At 38.2% G+C, this 21,100-nt stretch overlaps 1 protein-coding gene across 4 annotated transcripts in view; it reads left to right on the top strand.

The window, feature by feature from the left end:
- Positions 1 to 21,100, top strand: part of Rexo5 (RNA exonuclease 5) — an 80,190-nt gene that overhangs the window by 15,378 nt on the left and 43,712 nt on the right. For 3 of the 4 annotated variants that reach the window (XM_052200183.1, XM_052200211.1, XM_052200201.1), the window contains 7 exons: positions 4,492 to 4,580; positions 5,495 to 5,610; positions 9,709 to 9,847; positions 9,997 to 10,091; positions 11,658 to 11,760; positions 15,835 to 15,908; positions 16,630 to 16,744. In XM_052200183.1, the coding sequence (XP_052056143.1) occupies positions 4,492 to 4,580; positions 5,495 to 5,610; positions 9,709 to 9,847; positions 9,997 to 10,091; positions 11,658 to 11,760; positions 15,835 to 15,908; positions 16,630 to 16,744 (731 nt within the window). The remainder of the gene's footprint in view (positions 1 to 4,491; positions 4,581 to 5,494; positions 5,611 to 9,708; positions 9,848 to 9,996; positions 10,092 to 11,657; positions 11,761 to 15,834; positions 15,909 to 16,629; positions 16,745 to 21,100) is intronic. The other variant, XM_052200192.1, reaches the window with a different exon arrangement.

The following is a 21,100-nucleotide window of genomic DNA, read 5'->3' as shown; positions in this document are numbered from 1 at the left end:
TCTCTGGCCTTTAAACTTACTATGCTGAATGCTGAAGCTGCTGACTTCTAAAAATATCTTTAAAAAAAACAAAAAAACAAAAAAACCTTTCTTTCTTATTCTGAGGTTAAAAACTGCTGTTTTGGGTGATTAATACCCGTGCTTAACAGTGGGGGATTAAGTAAAGAATTAATTGCTAGGGATTCTTTCTCACTTGCCTAGAAGTCTTAAAGAATGAAACTGAAAAACAAACAAACAAACAAACAAAAAAACAAAAATCCCGGTATCAGAGGGATGGAAAGATCTCTTCTGCTCATGGATCAGTAGGACTAACTTAGACAAAATTGCTACCCTACCAAAAGCAGTCAACAGATTGAATACACTCTCCATCAAAATCCTAACACAATTTGTTACAGTCCTTGAAAGGACAATTCTCAACTTCATATAAAAAACAAAAACAAAACACCCAGGTATTTTGGTTAGGATTTTATTGCTCTGAAGCGATACCATGACCTAGGCAACTCTTATAAAGGAAAACATTTAATGGGAGCTGGTTTACAGTTTCAGAGTTTTAGTCCATTATCATCATGACAGGAAGCATGACAATGTGCAGGCAATATGCTGGAGTGGCTGAGTGTTCTACATCTTGATCTGTAGGCAGCAGAAGGACACTGTGCCAGTCAGGCAGTAGATTGAGCATGGGAGACCTCAAAGTCTTACCTCACAATGACACACTTTCTCCAATTAAGACCAGAACCTACTCTAACACAGCCATACCTCCTAATAGTGCCACAGCTCTGTATGGTCAGACATTCAAACATGAGGCTATGAGGGCTGTACCTATTCAAACCACCACATCAAGATAGCTAAAACAATTCTGAACTATAAAAGAACTGCTGTAGATCTCACTGTCCTTGATTTCAAGCTGTATTATAGTGCTATAATAAAGACTGCATGATATTGACATAAAAACAGTCATGTTGCTCAATGGAATTGAAGACACAAACATAAATTCAAACATATGGTCAGCTGATTTTTTTTTTTTTTATAAAGAAGCCAAGATTATACAATGCAAAATAGAAAGTATCTTCAATAAGTGGTGCTGGTCAAACTGGCTGTGTGTAAAAGAATGCAAATAGATTCATATCTATCACCCTTCACAAAACTCAAGACCAAGTGGATCAAAGACCTCAACATAAAATTAGATACACTGAACCTCATAGAAGAGAAAGTGGGGCACATCCTTGAACACATTAGAATAATAGATGACTCTCTGAACAAAAACCCATTAGCATAAGCATTAAGATCAACAATCAATAAATGAAACATGAAAAGCTAAAGAACTCAAGAAACAAGATATCAAAAAACAAAATAATTCAATTTAAAACACAGGATACAGAACTAAATAGAATTCCTCATGGAGGAATTTCAAATGGCTGTGAAACAAATGTTCAGTATTTTTACCCATCAGGGAAATACAAACTAAAACTACTCTGAGATTCCATCTTACACCTGTCAGAATGGCTAAGATCAGTAACATCTTAAGGGGAGCCCATTGCTGGTGGGAGTATAAACTTGTACAGCCACTATGGAAATCAGATTGAAATCAGTATGGTGCTTCCTCAAGATCTACCTCAAGATTCCACTATTACAACTTGGGCTCATATACACAAAGGATACACTATTCTAGATGGAACTAGAAGAAATCATTCTGAGGGAGGTAACATCCAGTAAGCTGATACTAGCTATATATAAATAATGACCAAGCTGCAGTTCATAGACCTTGAATACATAGGTTAAGAGAAGGGATCTAGGGATTCTCCCTGAGAGGGAGAAATAAAATAGATTTTACAGGTGAGCTGGGGGCTGGGGGCAGGTAGAGATGTAATGGAAAGAAAGAGTACAGGGAGAGACTGTTGGGTTTGGGATGCATTTGGGAGCTGATGTGGAAACCTAGTGCAGTGGAAACTTCCTGGAATCTATGAAGGTGATCCTAATGATGATACCAAATAAAAGAGCCTCAAATTTCCATCTCTTGAAGCCAGGCAAGGTTTCCAGTGGCAAGACTAGGTTACATTCCGTTGTTTTGTTGTCCAAGGAGGTCCCATGGAAGCCCCCAAACAACCTATGCTAAATGCTAAGACAAAAGATTACTCCCTGCAAATGACAGCAGGGCCCCATTTCTGAGGACAACACTCACATAGAGAGGTCAAGCCTCTCACTATATAAAGCTCTCACCCCTATATTTTAGTGTCTTTGGGATAGGAAGCTGCTTTTCAGGCTGCTGAAAGAAATGTGCACACCAACTCAACCACAAAACATGATCTACAACATGTCCTGCATACAAAATGTTAAGGCAATGGTAACACAGAACTTGTAGGAGTAACTAACCAATGTCTGATCTGACCTAATCTGATCCTTCTCCATGAGAAGGAACCCATATCCAACAGTGCTTGGGGAACCAAGAACCAGAGACTAGATAGCCCAAAGACTTAGAACAAAACCAAATATTAAAATATTACTGGTCTTAAAAGAAAAATCAATAAATGATTTCTAATGATACTCTACTATACCCATGTCAGTGCCATCATCATCAGAGACTAACTCCAGCAGCAGATAAGGCCAGATTCAGAGACCTATGGCCAAACATTTTGCAGAAAGAGAGTCTAAATTTGAGGTCTTCATCAAATTCCTGTCCTTAGAGCTCAGAGAATCTAACAGGAGAGGAAGCAGAAAGATTGTTAAGAATCAGAAGACACAGGAGAACAAGGCCCTCTGCTGAATAAACTTAAGCAAGGCACATAGCTCACGGAGACTGAGGCAGCAAGTACAAGGCTTATACCCAGTGCAGTGCACATATTTTATAGCTATTAGCTTAGTATTTTTATGGGACTCCTCACTCTATGCCTGCTTGTTGGGACTCTTTTCCTTCTGTGGGTTTGCCATGTCCAATGTCAATATGAAAGTTTTCCTTTCATCTTATATTTGGTCCTGTTTGGTTATCTCTTTGAAACCTGTTCTTTTCTAATGACAGAAAGGGAGTGGATTGGGAGGTGGTGTTATGTATAGTACCAACAGTTTAAGCTTATCCCCCACTAGCTTACAGATAAATGAGACACAGACTGGTTATTTTATTTGGCTTTGGCAGTCACTGGGGGTAACCCCTAGTCTACTCCTAACTGCTGCCTAGCTACCTCGCCTGCAGTGTACTCCAGAGTCTTGCTGTGTCTGCTGGCTATGCGCTCATCTTCCATCTCTCTTCATGGAGACTTCCTCTCATCTCTGATTCTTCCTTCTCCTCTTCTCTCTCCCCCAGCTCCAAATCCATCTACGTCTAATCTCTGTAACCAATTTTATTTAACCAATAGTTTTAGATCAAGGAACAAGGTTTGTATTACAAAAGCTGGTAAACATGAGAATTCACTCTCAGGCCTAGACCTTCCCTTCAGTATTGAATTTAGCATTACAATACAAAAAACAGCCGACCAAACACTTTCCAAACTGGGAGAAGTGTGGGACTGGGGGGTGGGGTGGGGAGAGGAAACTATAATTATGATATATTGTAGGAGAAAATCCATTTTCAATAAAACTCAATAAAATAAAAGAATATAAGCATTTTACTAGTGGCCACACTTCTGAAAAAAAAAATGTCTCTTCCTCCCCTAACAACTATTAACTGCCTGTAAATCTTCAGGAAGATCTTTTACTCTTTTAATCATGTTAAAATCTGGTTAGTAGGAGGTAAAAACTGGTTCAGAGGTTTCATACCCTTCTTTAATTTTTGTCAGATAAAATCTACATGCTACTTTAGCTGCTTCATCAATTATGTGAAAATAGAAATCTTTAATAATTCAAATGTTTGATTCAATGCCTCATTGTTGACTTAGTATATATAATAGAGTTCCCAGAACCTGTTTTGAACCTTTAGAGAAAACACTTTCCAAACTGGGAGAAGTGTGGGGCTGGGGGGCGGTGTGGGGAGGAAGAACATTTTTGAATAATGACTTCAGGAAAATCTCAGGGATAGAGTTAGGTATAAGGGAAAAGTTGCTCAGATTTCTTCCTGCTATAGTCTTTTTAGATGTGGATTTCACTATGGTGAAATAACTTTCCTATTTTCACTTGCTTTATTTAGGAAAGAAAAATGCCACATGGAGTCATTTGCACATGTTATTCTTTCTCTCCTAGTATCTATATGGGGAGTGTCCAGTAACTTTGGGTTTAATTCTCATAAGAAGAAAGAATTTTGCTAGGTAACAAGGAATTCCAGGCCCCAGGCCGCAGGCCCCAGACCCCAGTCCTCCAAAACAGCAGCCTACAATAGTCACTCAGAATGTAACACTGAATACATGAATGAAAACTTAACAAGAGAGGTTGCTTCTTATTTAGTCTTTATAATTCAAGTAATACAGAGAGATGTTCCCAGTGTGTATGTTATTTCAGTTTCCCTGGATAAATTTCCAAAGTGGTATTTATTATCTCCAATAAATATTTACTTCCTTTTCTTCCTAGGGTCTCCTAACTGTGAAAACTTTCTCCTTTCCAAGTGTAGTGGTTTCGTAACAGATAGCAGCCCCCTCTTTGGACTTGACTGTGAAGTGGTAGGTAATGCTTTGGATCTTTTAGAGCATGTCCCAAACAATAGTGTAAGATTTCTTGAGTTCAGTGCACCAGTGAACTCATGCCTTTCAGGTTCAGCTTTTGGTTTAAGTATTTGAAATTAGGCCCCTTTAAAAAAACTTGGCTCTGTATTCCAAATGAAAAGTTGCTTTTAAGTTTTCTAAGTAGTTTCTGTATTTAGTAAAAAAAATTCATTACCAGAAAAGATTTATTTTTTAAGCAAATATTCTATACTGTGACTGCCACAACGACTCTGTCTTAATTACTGTTGGCTTAGATTTTTGCACATTAGAAGTAGGATTTCCCTGCTAATTTACTAACTCTTCCAAAAACAAGTAAATACTTTTACTGTAGTGCTGGCAAATAGTTCCTTAATCCTTGTTAGTTTGCATTATGATCTTCCCTGTTAATAGCTGTCATTTTAAGTCTCCTTAATCCCTCTTTGCCTCAGTTTATCCCCCTATAAAGTAGGTAATAATTAAGGCTGTGCTATAAACTTAGAGAGTGATTAGTAAAAGTGGTTGTTCTTAGCCATACTGGTGGGTAATATACAGTTTATAAATAATAGGCATGTTGTGATTGATACTATTATCTCTGTTAAAAAGACAAACAAACTACAAGAGGCTTTCAGGCTGACTTTGACCTTTGATCTTGCCTTAGCTTCCCTGGCCATTCGTCTTCCTCAGAAATAGTAATAAAAATTCTAGAGCAGTTATATTATACTGCTTTCATTAAACAATGTTCAGCAAATACCCGAGCTTCAGTTTCATTCACACTGGATCCCATAGCTGCTGGCAGGAAGCCGTGTGGCTGAGGTAGCTGGTAGCTGGTACAGTGAATAGAAAAGGGGAAGCAATGACTTTTGCAGTTCAGCCTGATGTATTTTGTCCTTTAGTGCCTTACCTCCATGGGGAAAGAACTAACACGCATCTCCCTGGTTGCTGAAGGAGGCCACTGTCTTATGGATGAACTTGTCAAACCTGATTTCAAGATTCTGGACTACTTTACAAGGTATTTACTTCACCTCACTGGTTCTTCCTGTAGCTATCATAGGTTCTAGAAATGGCTGCTGAAATTGTACTGTCAGTATATAATACTTTTACCCTTGTTCTTTACTTTCACTGTTAAAAGTCAGCAGACTGTTTATCTGTGTTATCTTAGAGTCTTGCAGTTGTATTTGTTTCTTAGCAATTGCCACATAACTGGGGAAGTGGTTTTGTGTTCTGGCAACATCTTGTTTGAGTATCTTCATACAGTCATTTGTCAGTCAGATGATCTTAATCCTTAATCTATCTTGACTCCACAAATAAACATTTTTCTTTGACAGAAATTTGAAACCCTAATGCCAATGATAAAGCCTGTTCTAGTAGCAAACCTGATCATTGAATTGCTTTTCTAGAAAATAGTCATATGCAACAAAAAGATATGTGAAAGCAGGTTTGTCATAGTATTATTAAAAAGATGAAAATATAAATGTCTTTTTAAAAGACAATACAAATATCAATTAGAAGATTAGTTTTTTAAGCTGCAAAATAGAATACTTTTACTATTTAAAGAGATATACTAAAATTCATTTATTGACATGTAGATATAATCACAAAGCAGCACATATGAAATATACCTATAAATGTATACATACCAAATGTGTGGCAGGATCTGAGCAGTGGTGGCACACACCTTTAATCCCATCATTCGAGAGGCAGAGACAGAGAGGCAGGTAGATCTTTGTTAGTTCAAGGTCAGTTCAGTCTACAGAGTGAAGTCCAGGACAGCCAAGGCTACACAGAGAAACCCAGTCTTAAAAGAAAAAAAAAAGAGTGGATATTTACTAATTATAATCTTTGGATTTTAAAGCTATAGCTATTTTATGACTTTTATTGTTCTTTTTTGAGATTTTATACATATATATATATGTATATATATATTAAATTTATTTATTTTGTGCCTATGAGTGTTCTATCTGCATATACACCTGCATGCCAGAAGAAGATATCAGATCACATTATAGATAGTTGTGAGCCACCATGTGGTTGCTGGGAATTGAACAGGACATATTTGTGTTTCTGGGTCTGGATTACCTCATTCATTATTATATTTTCTACTTTCATCCACTTATCTGCAGAGTTCATCATTTTATTTATTTATTTATTTATTTATTTATTTATTTATTTATTTTTACAGCTGAATATTATTCAGTAGTTGTAAAAGTAACTTTTATTTGCCAGATATAATTGTCATCTGGGAGGCTTACTGCTGAATAAGATCACCCCTTTTAGTTCTTTCTGAACTCTGGCTGTCAAGTTCAACTCAGCTTTTCTGGCCCAAACTCCTCTCTAAGCTGACTGAGTCAAACTGGCTTCTCTAAGCTTCTGAGTTTCTCTTTTTGGCCTCAACTAACTCTGCAGTCTGTTCTGATCTTCTGGCGTATTCTCATTCTCTGGCTCACTCTGTCTTCAGCTGCATCCTGTCTCTGTAAAATTGTCCCATTAAAATTGCCTCCTCTCTCACTGTTCTGTTCTCTTAAGTTGCCTCTTTTTCCTTTCTGTTGTTGTGAGAGTTGGGCATATCCTCTCTCATTCTGTCAAATATTTCTCTGATTCATCACTTTGTCTGCCCCTCAATTATATGTCACTTTCAAACATGGCTGCCTCATCTAATAAACTAACTTTATGTACATTGTTTAGGATTGAAGGTGTGTACTAAAGATGTATTTGCATTCCAGCCAGATCACAGAAACCCAGATTTTTTTTTAATTTTTTTTATTCGATATAATTTATTTACATTTCAAATGATTTCCCCTTTTCTAGCCCCCTACTTCCTGAAAGTCCTGTAAGCCCCCTTCTCTTCCCCTGTCCTCCCACCCACCCCTTCCCACTTCCCCGTTCTGGTTTTGCTGAATACTGCTTCACTGAGTCTTTCCAGAACCAGGGGCCACTCCTCCTTTCTTCTTGTACCTCATTTGATGTGTGGGTTATGTTTTGGGTATTCCAGATTTCTAGGTTAATATCCACTTATTAGTGAGTGCATACCATGATTCACCTTTTGAGTCTGGGTTACCTCACTTAGTATGATGTTCTCTAGCTCCATCCATTTGCCTAAGAATTTCATGAATTCATTGTTTCTAATGGCTGAATAGTACTCCATTGTGTAGATATACCACATTTTTTTGCATCCACTCTTCTGTTGAGGGATACCTGGGTTCTTTCCAGCATCTGGCAATTATAAATAGGGCTGCTATGAACATAGTAGAGCATGTATCCTTATTACATGGTGGGGAATCCTCTGGGTATATGCCCAGGAGTGGTATAGCAGGATCTTCTGGAAGTGAGGTGCCCAGTTTTCGGAGAAACCGCCAGACTGATTTCCAGAGTGGTTGTACCAATTTGCAACCCCACCAGCAGTGGAGGAGAGTTCCTCTTTCTCCACACCCTCTCCAACACCTGCTGTCTCCTGAATTTTTAATCTTAGCCATTCTGACTGGTGTAAGGTGAAATCTCAGGGTTGTTTTGACTTGCATTTCCCTAATGAGTAATGAAGTTGAGCATTTTTTAAGATGCTTCTCCGCCATCCGAAGTTCTTCAGGTGAGAATTCTTTGTTTAACTCTGTACCCCATTTTTTAATAGGGTTGTTTGGTTTTCTGGAGTCTAACTTCTTGAGTTCTTTATATATATTGGATATTAGCCCTCTATCTGATGTAGGATTGGTGACGATCTTTTCCCAATTTGTTGGTTGTCGATTTGTCCTCTTGATGGTGTCCTTTGCCTTACAGAAACTTTGTAATTTTATGAGGTCCCATTTGTCAATTCTTGCTATTAGAGCATACGCTATTGGTGTTCTGTTCAGAAACTTTCTCCCTGTACCGATGTCCTCAAGGGTCTTCCCCAGTTTCTTTTCTATTAGCTTCAGAGTGTCTGAGAAACCCAGATTTTTGAATGTGGTCCCTTGCTAGATTAGCCATGTTGTTGCTGGATTAAAATTTCTTTCTAGATAAGTATATGTATATCTATGTATACCACATTTTCAATATCCATTTGTTAGTAGTAGGGGATTTAAATTGATTCCATTTCCTAGCTATTGTGAATACAGCAGCAGTGAATATGACTAAGCAAATTATCTGTGGAGTTGGAGGTCAGGTCCTTTGAGTATACTCGGAGGAATGGTATAGTTGTGTCATGGAGAATTTATTTTTAGCTTTTTGAGAATTCTCCACACTGATTTCAATGGCTGTAGCAGTTTGCAATCCCGCCTGCAGTGAATAGGAAGTTCCCTTTCCTCTCATCTCCTCCAGCATTTGTTGTCTGTTGTTCCTGACTGAGGTAAGATGAAATCTCAGTTATTTTTGTCTTTATTTCCCTAAATGCAAGGGCAGATGAACATTTTTTGAAATGTTTCTTTGGCATTATTTTTTCTTTTTCTGAGAACTCTGTATTCAGGTAATACCGCCACCCCTCCCTCACCCCCCCTTCAAAATGGGTCATTTGTTTTGTTTAAATTTTGTTTTTTAACTCTTTGTTTTTTGAGCTCTTCATATATTCTGGATATTAAACCTTTGTCAGATATATAGCTGACAAAAATTCTGTCTTATTCTATGGGCTTCCTCTTTACCTCTTTGTTTGTTCTGCTCTGCAGAAACTCTTAGGTTTTATGAATTCTTGTTTGTCAGTTGTCGGCACACATTTGTCTTGGGCAAATGGAGCCCTATTTAGTAAGTACTCCCTTACACCTACATCTGGTAGAGTGCTGTCCATGGTTTTCCTCTGTTTAGTGATTTTTTTTAAAAATTCCTCTGCTTATTTAGATCTTAAGTTTTTTCTATAATAGGTGTTATTTGTTTTCATTTTTTGTTTATTTGTTTATTTGTTTGTTTTGGTTCTTTTTGAGACAGGGTTTCTCTGTATAGACCTGGCTGTCCTGGAAATCACCCTGTATCCCAGGCTGGCCTCGAACTCAGAAATCTGCCTGCCTCTGCCTCCCAAGTGCTGGGATTAAAGGTGTGCTCCACCACCTCCTGGCTTTATAATAGGTGTTATTAAGTATAATTTTTCAAAGAGTTTCCTTGGAGAAAAGTTGATATTTTAGTTTGTCTATTTCTCTTTCTTTATTAAAAGTTTTTCAGGAATCACGAAGGAGATTCTTAACCCAGTGACAACAAGACTCAAAGATGTCCAGAAGCTGTTAAGAGAACTGCTTCCTCTTGATGCTGTGTTAGTGGGCCACTGCCTAGACTTGGATCTCAGAGTGTTAAAAGTGTGTATCTACGTCACGATTTTATTCTGTAGTACAAAAACATGTTCCATTCAACTGAGATGTAAATACTTGAGCTTTTACTCCCATCTATGCTCCCTGTTTATTCTATTAGCATAAGATGAAATTCATTTGTTTTCTTTTCTCCTCAGATGATACATCCATATGTTATTGATACCTCATTGCTTTATATTGGAAAACAAGGCAGAAGATTTAAGCTAACATTCTTAGCCAAAGCTATTTTGGGGTAGGTTTATGTATATTATAATGTCCTGATAGATTGCACATAAGTTAATATATACTATTCAATTGAATTTTTGTTATTTCTCTTAACTTATAGACATTACTCCCTCCAGTTCTTACAAAATGAAGAAATTAAGGGAATATAGTTGGACTTCACAGTATGAGCATGTAATCCCAGCTATCTTGAAGGCTAGATCAAAAGATTCCCAAGTTCAAGAATTTCCAGGTCTATAGAGTGTGTTTAAGGTCAGCTCAAGCAACTTAGTGAGACCCTGTCTAAAAGCAAATGGTATTTAGGTGGCAGTATGACTCGGTGGATAAAGACGTTTGCTGCCAAGCCTTATAGCTTGCATTCTATTCATGGGATAACTGGCTCCCGTAAGTTGTCTTCTTCCTATCCCCCAACCAAACACACATTGTACATGCCCACACATATAAACAAACAAATATAATTAATTTTTAAAAATGTATTTATTTATATTTTATGTACATTGCTATTTTGTCTGCATGTATGTCTGTGTGAGGGCATTGGGTCTCCTGGAATTGGAATTACAGACAATTGTGAGCCACCATGTTGGTGCTGGGAATTGATCCTGGGTCATCTGGAAGAGCAGTCAGTACTTTTAACCACTGAGCTCCTTAAAAACATTTTAAAATAGGTTAGAGATAAAACATTTGCCTATCATGTTTAAGGCCTTAGCTTTAGTCCCAACTATCATAGAATTTTAAACTATAACATAATTATTGAGTATATCTTACAGTTTTGAAGCATTTAAGTGCATGTTCATTGCAAGATGGTTCAAAATGAAAAGGAGAAAAATGGTAGAGGACTGGTTAAATTACAGTTATTTGTGTTATTGTTCAAAGGACTGAGATAGATTTATATATGCTAATGTGGAAAGCCCTAAGATATTACTTAGAACAAAATAGAGTTGCTGAGTAGTATACATATAGATATTGATATTAATATATATTGGTATAGTAAATTAGATTTAGTAGGTATAATATCAGAAATATATCCACATTTAAGATTTTTCAGCTGGGCGGTGATGGTGCATGCCTGTAATCCAAGCACTCTGGGAGGCAGAGGTAGGCAGATTTCTGAGTTTGAGGCCAACCTGGACTACAGAGTGAATTCCAGGATAACCAGAGCTATACAGAGAAACGCTGTCTTGAAAAAACCAAATCCAAAAAAAAAAAAAAGAAGAAGAAGAAAAGATTCTTCATAAACAAGGAGATACTTAAATATAGATATTTGCATATGAAATAATAAACTTCTGGAAGGAAACTTTAACTGTTGATACGTTTTAGAATGTCTGGGGAATAGGCTAGAGACTTCATTGGCTAATCTTTGATTCATGTAGTCTACTTCCTGTGATCAAAGCCATTTCTGGTTGTTCTAGATGCCCAGTACCTCTGTTAAAGACTAGCAGTTGAACGGAAAAAAGGAATCTTGATTGTTATGGTACAAATCTAATTGTTATAATGGTAAAACTTTATATACTGTGTTTAAAAGAAATAACCATTTGAAAATATTCCCAAATATATACATTTCTTCTTTACTTTCTAGGAAAGATATTCAGTGTTCTAAGAAGCCTGGCCATGATAGCATAGAAGATGCTAGAACAGCTCTTGAGCTGGTTCAGTATTTTCTTAAGTATGGGCCAAAGAAGGTTAGTATCTTGCTTAATATTACAAAACTGATAGATCATTATTTCTGTTGTTACATTTCTTTACAAAATTAGTGATGTGATTAAGGCTAGTATCTTAGTTAGGGTTTTACTGTGTGAACAGATACCATGACCAAGACAACTCTTATAAAGACAACATTTAATTGGGGCTGGCTTCCAGGTTCAGAGGTTCAGGCCATTATCATCAATTTGGGAGTAGACATGGTGCATGAGGAGCTGAAGGTTCTACCTACTCATCTGAAGGCCACTAGGAAAAGACTGACTTCCAGGAAGCTAGGATGAGGGTCTTAAAGCCCATGCCCACAGTGACACACTTCCTCCAACAGGGCCACACTTTCATATAGTGCCATTCCTTGGGCCAAGCATATTCACATTACCACAATTAGAATTTAAGACCCATATCACTAACATACTAAGTATATACAGTCTCTGACATTGGGCTTATTTATTTTTAAAAGTACACTATACAGTATCTATCTAGTTATATAAACTGACAGCTTCTCTGAACAACTTGTTTCCAAATCTTTAAATGAAAATATGTAGTTTGCTGGGTTAATATTGAGGCATATAATTATGTATATATAGCTCTTAACACAGTGCATTAAATATACTGAACACCATGTTGGTGATGGTGATCTTTGAACTGATACCATGTATGATAATTTTTATGCTCTCTTGGAATCGAATAGGTGCATATTCCAGTGTTTGAGCAGCAGTTCAGTGGGTATAGATCTGATGGGCCAAGCATATTCACATTACCACAATTAGAATTTAAGACCCATATCAGTAATATACTAAGTATATATAGTCTCTGACATTGGACTTATTTATTTAAAAGTACGCTATACAGTATCTATCTAGTTATATAAACTGGCAGCTTCTCTGAACAACTTGTTTCCAAATCTTTAAATGAAAATATGTAGTTTGCTGGGTTAATATTGAGGCACATAACTATGTATATATAGCTCTTAACACAGTGCATTAAATATACTGAACACCATGTTGGTGATGGTGATCTTTGAACTGATGCCATGTATGATAATTTTTATGCTCTCTTGGAATCGAATAGGTGCATATTCCAGTGTTTGAGCAGCAGTTCAGTGGGTATAGATCTGAAAAGGACACTTTCTGACAGACTGTAAAATTATTTTTCTTGTTGGTGGTGGTGTTGGTTTTCTTGAGGCACTATTTGTAGGGACAACCATGTAAAGGTTGTCTTTGTGTTAGCAAGGTTTGAGTACAGGCTGTATGTTGGTATTGTTATTTTTATGAAGCGTCACCCACCCCTCTATCACCTGATTGGTCAATAAAGAGCTGATATGACAATTAGCTGTGCAGAAGAGAAAAGTGTAGGACTTCCAATCCCAGCCAGGGGTCTCAGATAGGAAGAGAGGTATGAGGAGAATCATGAAGAAGGAGAGAAGAGGTAGCCTTGAGGCAGAAGGTCCAAGAGGAGTTATAAGGAGCAGGTCACCAAGGGATTTGCCATGAGGACACACAAGTGATACAGAAAGCCAGGGCAAGGTTCCAATTGTTAGTTCAATGAGGCCTGCTGCTGAGAGGTAAAGGTTTAGAAACCCATCTCAGGCTTACAGCTTATTGATAACAAATACCAGGTGTCTGTGTCAGTTATTCTAGAATGAGCTACAGAAGGTGTAGAAACACTCTACAGTTATATAGTTACAAAAAGGACGTAGCAACCCCCTCCCCCATTACCATTACAAGTGTCTTACTGCATACCCTGGCTGGACTGTAACTTACTACTATGTATATATAGCCCAGACTGGCTTCAAATTTGTATTGATCCTACTATATTTTCCTTCCAAGTACTTGGATTAAAGGACCTGTATGGACAAAACTGTGGGGGATAATAATTTTGATTAAAGGTAAACTGAAAAGAGAAAGGTAAAGATGAGTAATCAGATAACAACCTCATCTCTCTGGAGACTGAGTCAGACAGACCCTTTCTTTAGAAGAAAATGAAAAGGGAAAAAAAAGAGTAAAGGGAAATAAGCAATATAAGAGGAAATTAAGCAGGACCTAGTTACCATGCCAAATTGACAATTGAGTATTAAATAATGTGGAATGAACATGAAGGAAGAGTTGGATGGAGCTAAGGAATGTGAAAACTCTGATGGCTGGAGTTCAGTTGTAACATTTCTTGGCTGTCAGAAGCCCATGCCACCTCTGGTCGTTCCTCTGTGATAAGAAGTCCTGTTCTCCCCAGTGGTTCTGTCTCTGAGCAGTACTTCATAGGTAAGAGACACAAATGCTAGTAACGCCTCTGTGTGTTCTTCCAACTTTGGGGTTGTGAATGATGGTCACACCCCTATGTAATTCTACCACTGCCCAGTGGGCTGCTCAGAGTTTTAGTTGTTTATGAGGATACTGCACAAGGTTCTGTCACAAAATTCCCCTGATTAGTATAGTTCCTACTGCTCTGTCCAAGGTGGGCTTGTTGAGAGTCTCTCAGTTTCAGAGTCACTGCACTACTGCTGTTCTCTACAGAGTCTGTGCAGCTTGGAGTCTGTTGTTCTGATCCAGATGCTGCTCCTTATTCCAAGCTCTGCCCTGGGCTCATCCTGATGTCTTGATGGGCAATAGCATTGGTAGGAGAATGACGAGTGTGGTGGAGTTCTTGAGTTTTGGGCCCCCTTACCCCTCTTAGCTGTCTAGAGCTAAGTTCTTAGTTTCCTTTAGAGGTGCTGACCATGCTAATGAATTCAGGGAAATTGAGTTTGGCTTTTGCCAGCTCTTTCCTGTTGTCCAGTATTCTGACCTTGCTTCTACAGGTAATTGAAATCAGAATAAGTTCTTCCTCGAGCCAGTGATCCGCGACCTGCCTACTGGTCATGTTGAAACTGCCTCTGCCTCCCAGTGTGCCAGCTCCTGTTGGAGCACCTGACTGGACCACACCTCCTTCATGCTTTAAGAATGGTTGTAATTTTTTTTTTTTTAGCATATGTTACTAGTACACACGTACTAATAAATTTCAGTTCCTCTGGAAATGGTAGGACACAGGGAGACTAAATAGTTTGGTGGTTTGGTAAGTCTTATCATTTAGATTTATTTTGTGTGTATGAGTGTTTTTGCCTGCATTGATGTCTGTATACCATGTGCATGCCAGGTGACTATGTAAGCCAGAAGAGGGCATGAGATGCCCTGGAATTGGAGTTAGAAATAATCATGAGCCACCATGTGGATGCTAGGAACTGAACCTAGGTTCTCCATAATAAGTGCTCTTAACCATTGAGCCATCTTTTGAACACCCCCAAATAGGTTATTTTTAAAAAATTATATCTCCCTTTGGTACAAATCAGTTTTGATAACAGAATACTCAAATGCCAGCAGTCTTTTTTAAAAGGGGCAGTTTTTCTCTTCTTTTAAAAAAAGAGATTTATTTATGTCATTTTATTTTATATGTATAATTGTTGGGTCAGCATGTGTGCGTTACTGGTGCTCACAGAGGTCATTGGATTCTGTGGAACTGGACTTAGTAGTGCCTGTAAGGAGTTACTTTAGTCTAGCTTCAATTATTTCTTTTTTTAAAAAAAAATCCTTTTAAGCTGTTTGATAGTTCAAGTAGAAAAACAGGATTTTTCATGTGATTTAAATAAAATTAGTGATTTCATACAAAAATTATATCTCACTTTCTAAGTACATCTCCCTCCTTATGAATAAATACCAGACTTTTAACAGTTTTATATTAATATACTGACTTTTTTGATGTTGCTGTAAAAGTCATTGTTTTTCATTTCTAAAAAGTTACATGTTTCAGAGAAATGCATTTTTAGGGACTGAGTAAGGAATGGTGATGAGCCAGAATTGCCTGCACTGTTCACTCCGCCTTTCTTGGCTCTTTAAACTATTAGTAGCTAGGGACAGATTGCTGTTCTTGGCTAAGCAGCCATAACCATCTGATACGGTTGAAGCCAGCTAAGGCAGTGGCATAGCCAAAGTTCTAAAGAAGCAGAGAATATCATTTAAGTGATTTTATTTTCATCTCAAATGCTGTACAAAAACTAAAATGATTCTTAACGCTTTATTTTCTTATAGATTGCAGAGTTCAATCTGGAGGCACTAGCAGCCAACCAAGAGCAAGGAGATGAGGGAGGAGCCACACACGTGAGGTGGTATTTTCCATTTAAAGCAATGGCAAAGGAAAATGAAGGATGTGCTTTCTTGTTTTCTGAATATGATCAATTTCATATGATTTCAAATGATATTTTTCATTTAAAAAACACAGAAATAATTTAACTAAGTATTATTAGAAGAGATTATAGAGCCTTTAATCCCAGCACTCAGGAGGCAGAGGCACACAGATCTCTGTGAGTTCAAGGGCAGCCTGATTTATATAGTGAGTTCTAGGACACCCAGAGCTATGCTAAGAAACTGTCTTGGGGGTTAGGGGAGCGAATGAAGACAAATTTAGATTTGTTGGTATTCTTAAGTTAGAAGACTTAGCCTGTAGTCTTTGATGCATTGCCCAGAATGGGGAAATACATACATGTTTAGAAAGGGTTTGATTTCAAAGCATAATTATTCTGTCAGATCCTTAGACTGTTGCTTAAATCTTGATAGAAAGCTTTAGGTATATTCCTAATAGGAGGGAAAATTAGAATAACATCTTCTAATTAGACTTTCTGCAGTGATGAAAATATGCTAGATAGTGTACCCACTAATCACATGTGACTAATGCAGTTGATTAACTGAACTTTGAACTTAAATTTGTATAGCTAAATATTGCTAGTGACTACAATATCCGACAGAAGTATAGGCTCAAAAGTTAACTATCAAGTCATAATCTAAAAAATGACTATTCTTATTTTAATCTCCTTTACTTTTTTACAGTATTTTAAAATGCCTGGACTCAATGGGTCAGAAACTCCTTTTCTTGACGCAGGATATAGATGAGCTTTCTTCTTATAGAAACTGTCAAACTATTAAGTGTTCTTCAAATAAAGAGGTGAATGACCTATTGTACCTTTGTAGTATATATTCACAACAGAGGAGGATACAGCACTTTGTACAATCCATAGAGGTGCCAAGAATTTTTCACCAATAACCCTGACTAAAATGAGCAAGTCTGACTTCTGTTTCAAATCTTTCATGGAGCACTGTTAAGTTGCTTACCTCAGAGGAGCAGACCTGCCAGCTGTTAGCATCTGCTTCAGAGACCAGCAGGCTTGGCCTTGCACACCACTTAGACTTATGTTTCCAGTACATGGAAATGTTTGTTTTAGAGCCTGACTGTGTCTTTTTATAATATGTTGTTCTGTATGTAACATGGACATAAGCATTCATTTGTCTCACCCAGCCCTGGGATTAAACGTGTGCTGACATTTCTGGCTTTCATGTGAAGCCAAACCAGGTCCTTGTTGTTGCTCAGCAAGATTCTGACCCTCCCTGAAATGTTATTGTACTTTTTTTGATCATTTATTGTGTATAATACTTTTCTTTTCCTTCTATTTTTGGGAGAAGGGATAGTATGTGTGTTGGTATTTTACCTGCATATATGACTGTGCACATCTGCCTGTGCCTATGGAACCCAGAAGAAGGTATCAGCTCTTGAGAGCCTGGAGTCACAAACAGTTTTGGACTCCCATATAGGTGTTGGGAATTGAACCTAAGGCTTCTGGAGGAACAGCGGTGGTGTTAACAACTAAGCCACCATTTTAGCCCCATAATTGTTTTTGTTAAAATTCTTTTTGAGAATTTCATCTCTGAATACTGTATTTCTTTTTTTTTATTCAATATATTTTTATTTACATTTCAAATGATTTCCCCTTTTCTAGCCCCCCACTCCACGAAAGTCCCATAAGCCCCCTTTTCTCCCCCTGTACTCCCACCCACCCTTTCCCACTTCCCCGTTCTGGTTTTGCCGAATACTGCTTCACTGAGTCTTTCCAGAACAAGGGGCCAGTCCTCCTTTCTTCTTGTACCTCATTTGATGTGTGGATTATGTTTTGGGTATTCCAGTTTTCTAGGTTAATATCTACTTATTAGTGAGTGCATACCATGATTCACCTTTTGAGTCTGGGTTACCTCACTTAGTATGATGTATTTCTTTTTTTTAAATTGATATATTTTTTATTTACATTTCAAATGAAAGTAAACTAGGACAATAAATTAAGAAATCCGATGGAAGCTAAAAGAATGTAGCAAGATCTTTTTTAAAAAAGTACAAACAAACAAAAAAACAAATGTTACCCAAAATTTCCTGGACATTTTGGGTTACAAGCTTTTTGCATTTTGCATTTTCTTTAACTGTTGAGTCCATGGTTTCTATGGTATCTTTGGCATCTGAGATTCTTTCTTCTATCTCTTGTATTCTGTTGTTGGTATTTGCGTCTATGGTCCCTGATTTCTTCCCAAGGTTTTCTATCTCCAAAGTTGTCTCCCTTTGTGCTTTCTTAGTTGTTTCTACTTCTGTTTTTAGATCCTGGAAGTTTTTGCTCAGTTCCATCATTTGCTTGTTTGTGTTTTCCTCTAATTCTTTAAGAGATTTTTGTGTTTCCTCTTTCATGACTTCTGCCTGTTGATCAAAGTTCTGTATTTCTTTAAGTGATTTTTGCGTTTCCTCCTTATTGGCTTTTGTATTCTCCTGAATTTCTTTCAATGATTTTTTGTTTCCCTTGTAAGGGCTTCTAATTTTTGATCCATTTTCTCCTGAATTTCTTTTAGTATGTCCTTCATGTGTTTCTGTACCAGCATCATGACCAGTGATTTTAAATCCAAATCTTGTTTTTCTGGTATGTTGGGGTATCCAGGACTTGCTATTGTTGGAGAATTGGGTTCAGATGCTGCCATAATGCCTTGGTTTCTGTTAGTAACGTTCCTACGTTTGCCTTTAGCCATCTAGTTTTCCCAGGTGTTAGATGGTCTTATTGTCACTGGCTGGTGCTTCAACCTACTGTGGATCTTTAAGGTTATTTCTGCAACACTGGATGACTTGGTTTCATCTGGCACAGATTACTTATATGCTGCATTCCTCTTTTGTGCCTTTGGAGCCCTGTTCAGTCTTGCCTCAAGCAATGTTATACTTAGGTTGTCAAGGTCAACCAGGTGTTCTTTGTCTGTATGGAGCGAAGATGGTGTGGTGGGGGTCACTCCTTCTGTTGATTCTCACATAGGATACAGGTCCCACAATGGATTGGCTTGCAGATGAACCACCTATGTGCTCAGTTCCTGAGTGCAGGCAGACCCCTGGAGATTTGCAACCCCAGAGATCTAAAGCTCAGGGTGATCCAGTACCTAGAGACCTTTTCTGTCCTGGCAGGGAGCGAATATGGCCACAGGGAATCTCTTCCTCTGCTGCTCTCTGGGCAAGACACAGGTCCTACTCCCAGCTTTCTGTTGTATTGATAAATAACCATGACCCAAAACAACTTAGGGAGCAAAGGATTTATTTGACCTTATGCCTCTACATCACACTCTATCATTTTAAGTAAATCAGGGAGCTTGGAGGCAGGAACTAAACAGAGTCAATGGAGTAGCACTGCTTACTGGTTTGCTTCTTATGGCTTCCTTCCTTATACAGCCTCGGACCACTGCCAAAGAATGGCAATGCTCAGGGGTAGGGATTGGGTGGTGGGAGGAGAGGGGGAGGGAATGTAGACTCTCCAACACCAGTCACCAATCAAGAAAGTACTCTACAGATCTGCCCACAGATCAGTGTTACAGAGGCAAGTCCTCAACTGTAAATGTAATTCTGGGGTTTTCTCTACTTACCCGTCTTTCCCAAATAAATAACACAGAGACCTTATATTTATTAACAAGCTGCAAGCATTATAGCTGGGCAGATAACTCATCTATTTTAACCTGAACATGTCAGCCTATTCCCAGCCAAATGCCCCATTACTCGAGTCTTGCTCTGTTCCATGTGTGTCCTAATGGTTGCTCCCTTGGCAACCTGCTCATGATGAATCTTCATGGTCCTCCTCCTTCCCTCTCTCTCCCCTTCTCTTCATCCCTCCCTCCCAACCCAACGCCCACTTGGGACCCTGTGGGATCAGAAATCCTTCCCTCCTGCTGAATGGTTAGCACTTAATTAATCAATCAGAGGTGATGGAAAACCTTTACATGTCATGGAGACAGGAGATACTCCAGTATTCTGAACTGCAACCAGATTTCTGGCACAGAAATATACAATGCATAAAACCACCTCCCAATACTCAGCCGAGGCCTCCTCTTTCTAGATGACTCTAGCTCATACTAAGTTGTCAGAAACAAAGCAAAACAGCCAATACACTGAGTTTATCATATTTATAAAATTAGAAAAAAGCTACTATTTCTTTTAGTTTTTTTAATTTTTTATTTTCTATATTTTTTGTTTACATTCCAAATGATTTCCCCCCTCCCCCAAAGTCCCATAAGCCCTCTTCCCTCTGCCTGTTCTCCAATCAACCCCTTCCTACTTCTCTGTCCTGGTACTCCCCTACAATGCTGGATCAAGCCTTTCCAGGACCAGGGACCTCTCCTTCCTTCTTCTTGGGAGTCATTTGATATGTGAATTGTGTCTTGGGTACTCAGAGCTTCTGAGCTAATATCCACTTATCAGTGACTGCATTCCATGTGTGTTCTTTTGTGATTGGGTTACCTCACTTAGGATGATATTTTCCAGATCAAATCATTTGCCTAAGAGTTTCATGAATTCATTGTTTTTAATTGTTGAGTAGTATTCCATTGTGTAAATATACCACATTTTCTGTATCCATTTCTCCATTGAGGGACATCTGGGTTCTTTCCAGCTTCTGGCTATTGTAAATAGGGCTGCTATGAACATAGTGGAGCATGTGTCCTTATTGCATGCCAGGGAGTCCTCTGGGTATATGCCCAGGAGTGGTATAGCAGGGTCCTCTGGAAGTGTCATGTCCAGTTTTCTGAGGAACCACTAGACTGATTTCCATAATGGTTGTACCATCTTACAATCCCACCAGCAGTGAAGGAATGTTCCTCTTTCTCCATATCCTCGCCAACACCTGCTGTCTCCTGAGTTTTTAACCTTAGCCATTCTGACTGGTGTGAGGTGAAATCTCAGGGTTGTTTTGATTTGCATTTCCCTAATGACTAATGATGTTGAACATTTTTTCTAGGTGCTTCTCAGCCATTTGAAGTTCTTCAGGTGAAAAGTCTTTGTTTAGATCTGTACCCCATTTTTTAATATGGTTATTAGGCTCTCTGGAGTCTATCTTGAGTTCTTTGTATATATTGGATATTAGCCCTCTGTCGGATGTAGGGTTGGTGAAGATCCTTTCCCAATTTGTTGGTTGCCGCTTGACAGTGTCCTTGCCTTACAGAAACTATAATTTTATGAGGTCCC

Source organism: Apodemus sylvaticus, chromosome 1 (genome assembly GCF_947179515.1).
Source record: "Apodemus sylvaticus chromosome 1, mApoSyl1.1, whole genome shotgun sequence".
In the NCBI taxonomy this organism is placed as follows: Eukaryota; Metazoa; Chordata; class Mammalia; order Rodentia; family Muridae; genus Apodemus; species Apodemus sylvaticus.
This window is presented reverse-complemented; position numbering and strand designations above follow the sequence as displayed.